The 2004-nt window shown below is 63.7% G+C and overlaps 1 protein-coding gene across 1 annotated transcript; it reads right to left on the bottom strand.

The window, feature by feature from the left end:
- Positions 1–35: 35 nt before the first annotated feature.
- On the bottom strand, positions 36–1684 carry LOC119342727 (zealexin A1 synthase-like). Its single transcript, XM_037614138.1, has one exon. The coding sequence runs from the start codon at positions 1672–1674 to the stop codon at positions 166–168; it is 1509 nt and encodes a 502-aa protein (XP_037470035.1). The 5' UTR covers positions 1675–1684; the 3' UTR covers positions 36–165.
- Between the last annotated feature and the right edge of the window lie 320 nt (positions 1685–2004).

Below are 2004 nucleotides of genomic sequence, written 5' to 3'. Positions count from 1 at the left end.
AGAGTGCAAACAAAAGAAGAGAAGAAACACATCATGAATGAAGCGCCGAATTTGAGAGGGAAGGCGAAGATACAGGAGGGATACCAACTGCATGCAGAAGAATACTTCATTGCCCGCTTCCAGAAACCAGATTAACCGAAAAAGATTAACCGAAGCTTTTATCAACTAATTTAGCGGCACGGGCACTCGCACCACGGGGACAAGCACGAGGTCGTTGCGGCGGCGCACGGTGACGCCCATCTCCTCCGCCATGTCCAGCTCCCCGGCCTCCGCTCCGCCCGGCAGCTCCCAGTCGAAGTGGTACAGCAGCCCGGCGAGAGCGAGCTCCACGTTTGCCAGCCCGAAGGACATCCCGGGGCACATCCGCCGGCCCGCCCCGAACGGCGTGTACTCCATGTCAGCCCCCTTGAAGTCCGCGGCGTCACCGCGCTCGAACCTCTCTGGCATAAACTCCTCGGCGGCGTCCCAGTGCGTGGGGTCCCTGCAAATGGCCCACGCATTGACGAGCACCATGGTGCCCTTGGGCACGTCGTAGCCAAGGACTTGGCAACCGTCGCTCCGGCACTCCCGCGGCAGCAGCAGCGGCGCCGGCGGGTGCAGGCGGAGCACCTCCTTGACCACTAGGCGCATGTACTTGAGGTCGGCGAGGGAGGACTCGGTCACCGTGGTCTGGCCGGCGAGCGCCAGCTGGGCCTCGTCCTGCACCTTCCGCATCACTCTAGGGCTCCTCACCAGCTCGGACATGGCCCATTGCAGTGTCGTCGCTGCTGTCTCGCTGCCACCGGCGAATATGTCCTGTACGACCGACTTGATCATTTCGGTCGACAAGGGGAACTGCAGGTCGCCTTTCCGCTGGATCCTCAGGAGCACGTCAAGCAGGTCCTCGTCATCGTCGTCGTCTGCCCGGCGGTTCTCCTGGTGCTCCTGGACGACGGTGTCCATGAACGCGTCTAGTTCCTTGCGGTGCTGCCTCACCCGGGGCGGCGTCCGGCTAAGGAGCATGGCGAGGCGTGATGACGGGTAGAGGTCCGGTAAGCTCATCCCGGCGAACAGCTTGCTACCGGTTGACACCAACTCCAGAAAGCCGTCGCGGTCCTTGAATCTGCTCCCGATGATGGTGCGCACGGACGAGTCGGCGGCGTAAGCTGCCAGCAACCCGCTGAGGTTAACCATGGCCCGCGACGCCGCCACCGCCCGGAGCAGCCGGGCGGCCTCCTCCTGGCGCGTGGGGCGGAAAGAGAGCACGCGTCGGGCGCTGAGGAGCTCGACGGTGCAGATCTTGCGGAGCTGGCGCCACTGGGCGCCGTAGGGCGCGAAGAAGATGCCCTCGGCGCCCGGCTGGATGGAGAGGCGGGCCATGCGGCTGAGGTAGCGGGAGGCGAAGTCGACGTCGTGGGAGACCATGAGCTCACGCGCGGCGTCTGCGGAGGAGGCGACGACGATGGGCAGGCCGCCGAGGCGGAGAAGCAGGAGCGGGCCGTGGCGCTGCGCCAGGTCACGCAGGGCGCGGTGCGGCAGGTCCCGCGCCAGGTGGAGGAGGTGGCCGAGCAGCGGGAGCGGCCACGGCGACGGGGGCAGGCGGAGTGCGGGCGCACGGAGCCGGCGCTGGCGCCGGCGGTGGAGCCAGAGGAGTAGGACGACGGCCAGGAGAAGGAGGAGCGGCAGCGACGCCATGGCCAAAGGAGGAGGATGGGACTGGAAAGGACGCCGCAGCTTCTGGTCGATGGAGGAGAGCCGTGGTTTTGTAGCTTGCATTGCATGGTGTTGAGCTCGCAGTCTCACACGGAAATGCCTACCTAGCTACCTTGAGTCATCCCACGTGATGCTCAAGGAACAGGGCGTGCCTCCTAGTCCTACCGTGACCTTTGCGAACGAACCAACGAACAATCGAATTCTTCTTGTACGTGCACGTGCACGGCCGGGGTCGCCTCTCTTTCTTCTTCTTTTCTTTTCTTTTTTGCAATTCCTGCTTCTTCTTCTTCTTCTTCTTCTTCTTCTTCTTCT

This window comes from Triticum dicoccoides, unplaced genomic scaffold (assembly GCF_002162155.2).
Source record: "Triticum dicoccoides isolate Atlit2015 ecotype Zavitan unplaced genomic scaffold, WEW_v2.0 scaffold103185, whole genome shotgun sequence".
In the NCBI taxonomy this organism is placed as follows: Eukaryota; Viridiplantae; Streptophyta; class Magnoliopsida; order Poales; family Poaceae; genus Triticum; species Triticum dicoccoides.
This window is presented reverse-complemented; position numbering and strand designations above follow the sequence as displayed.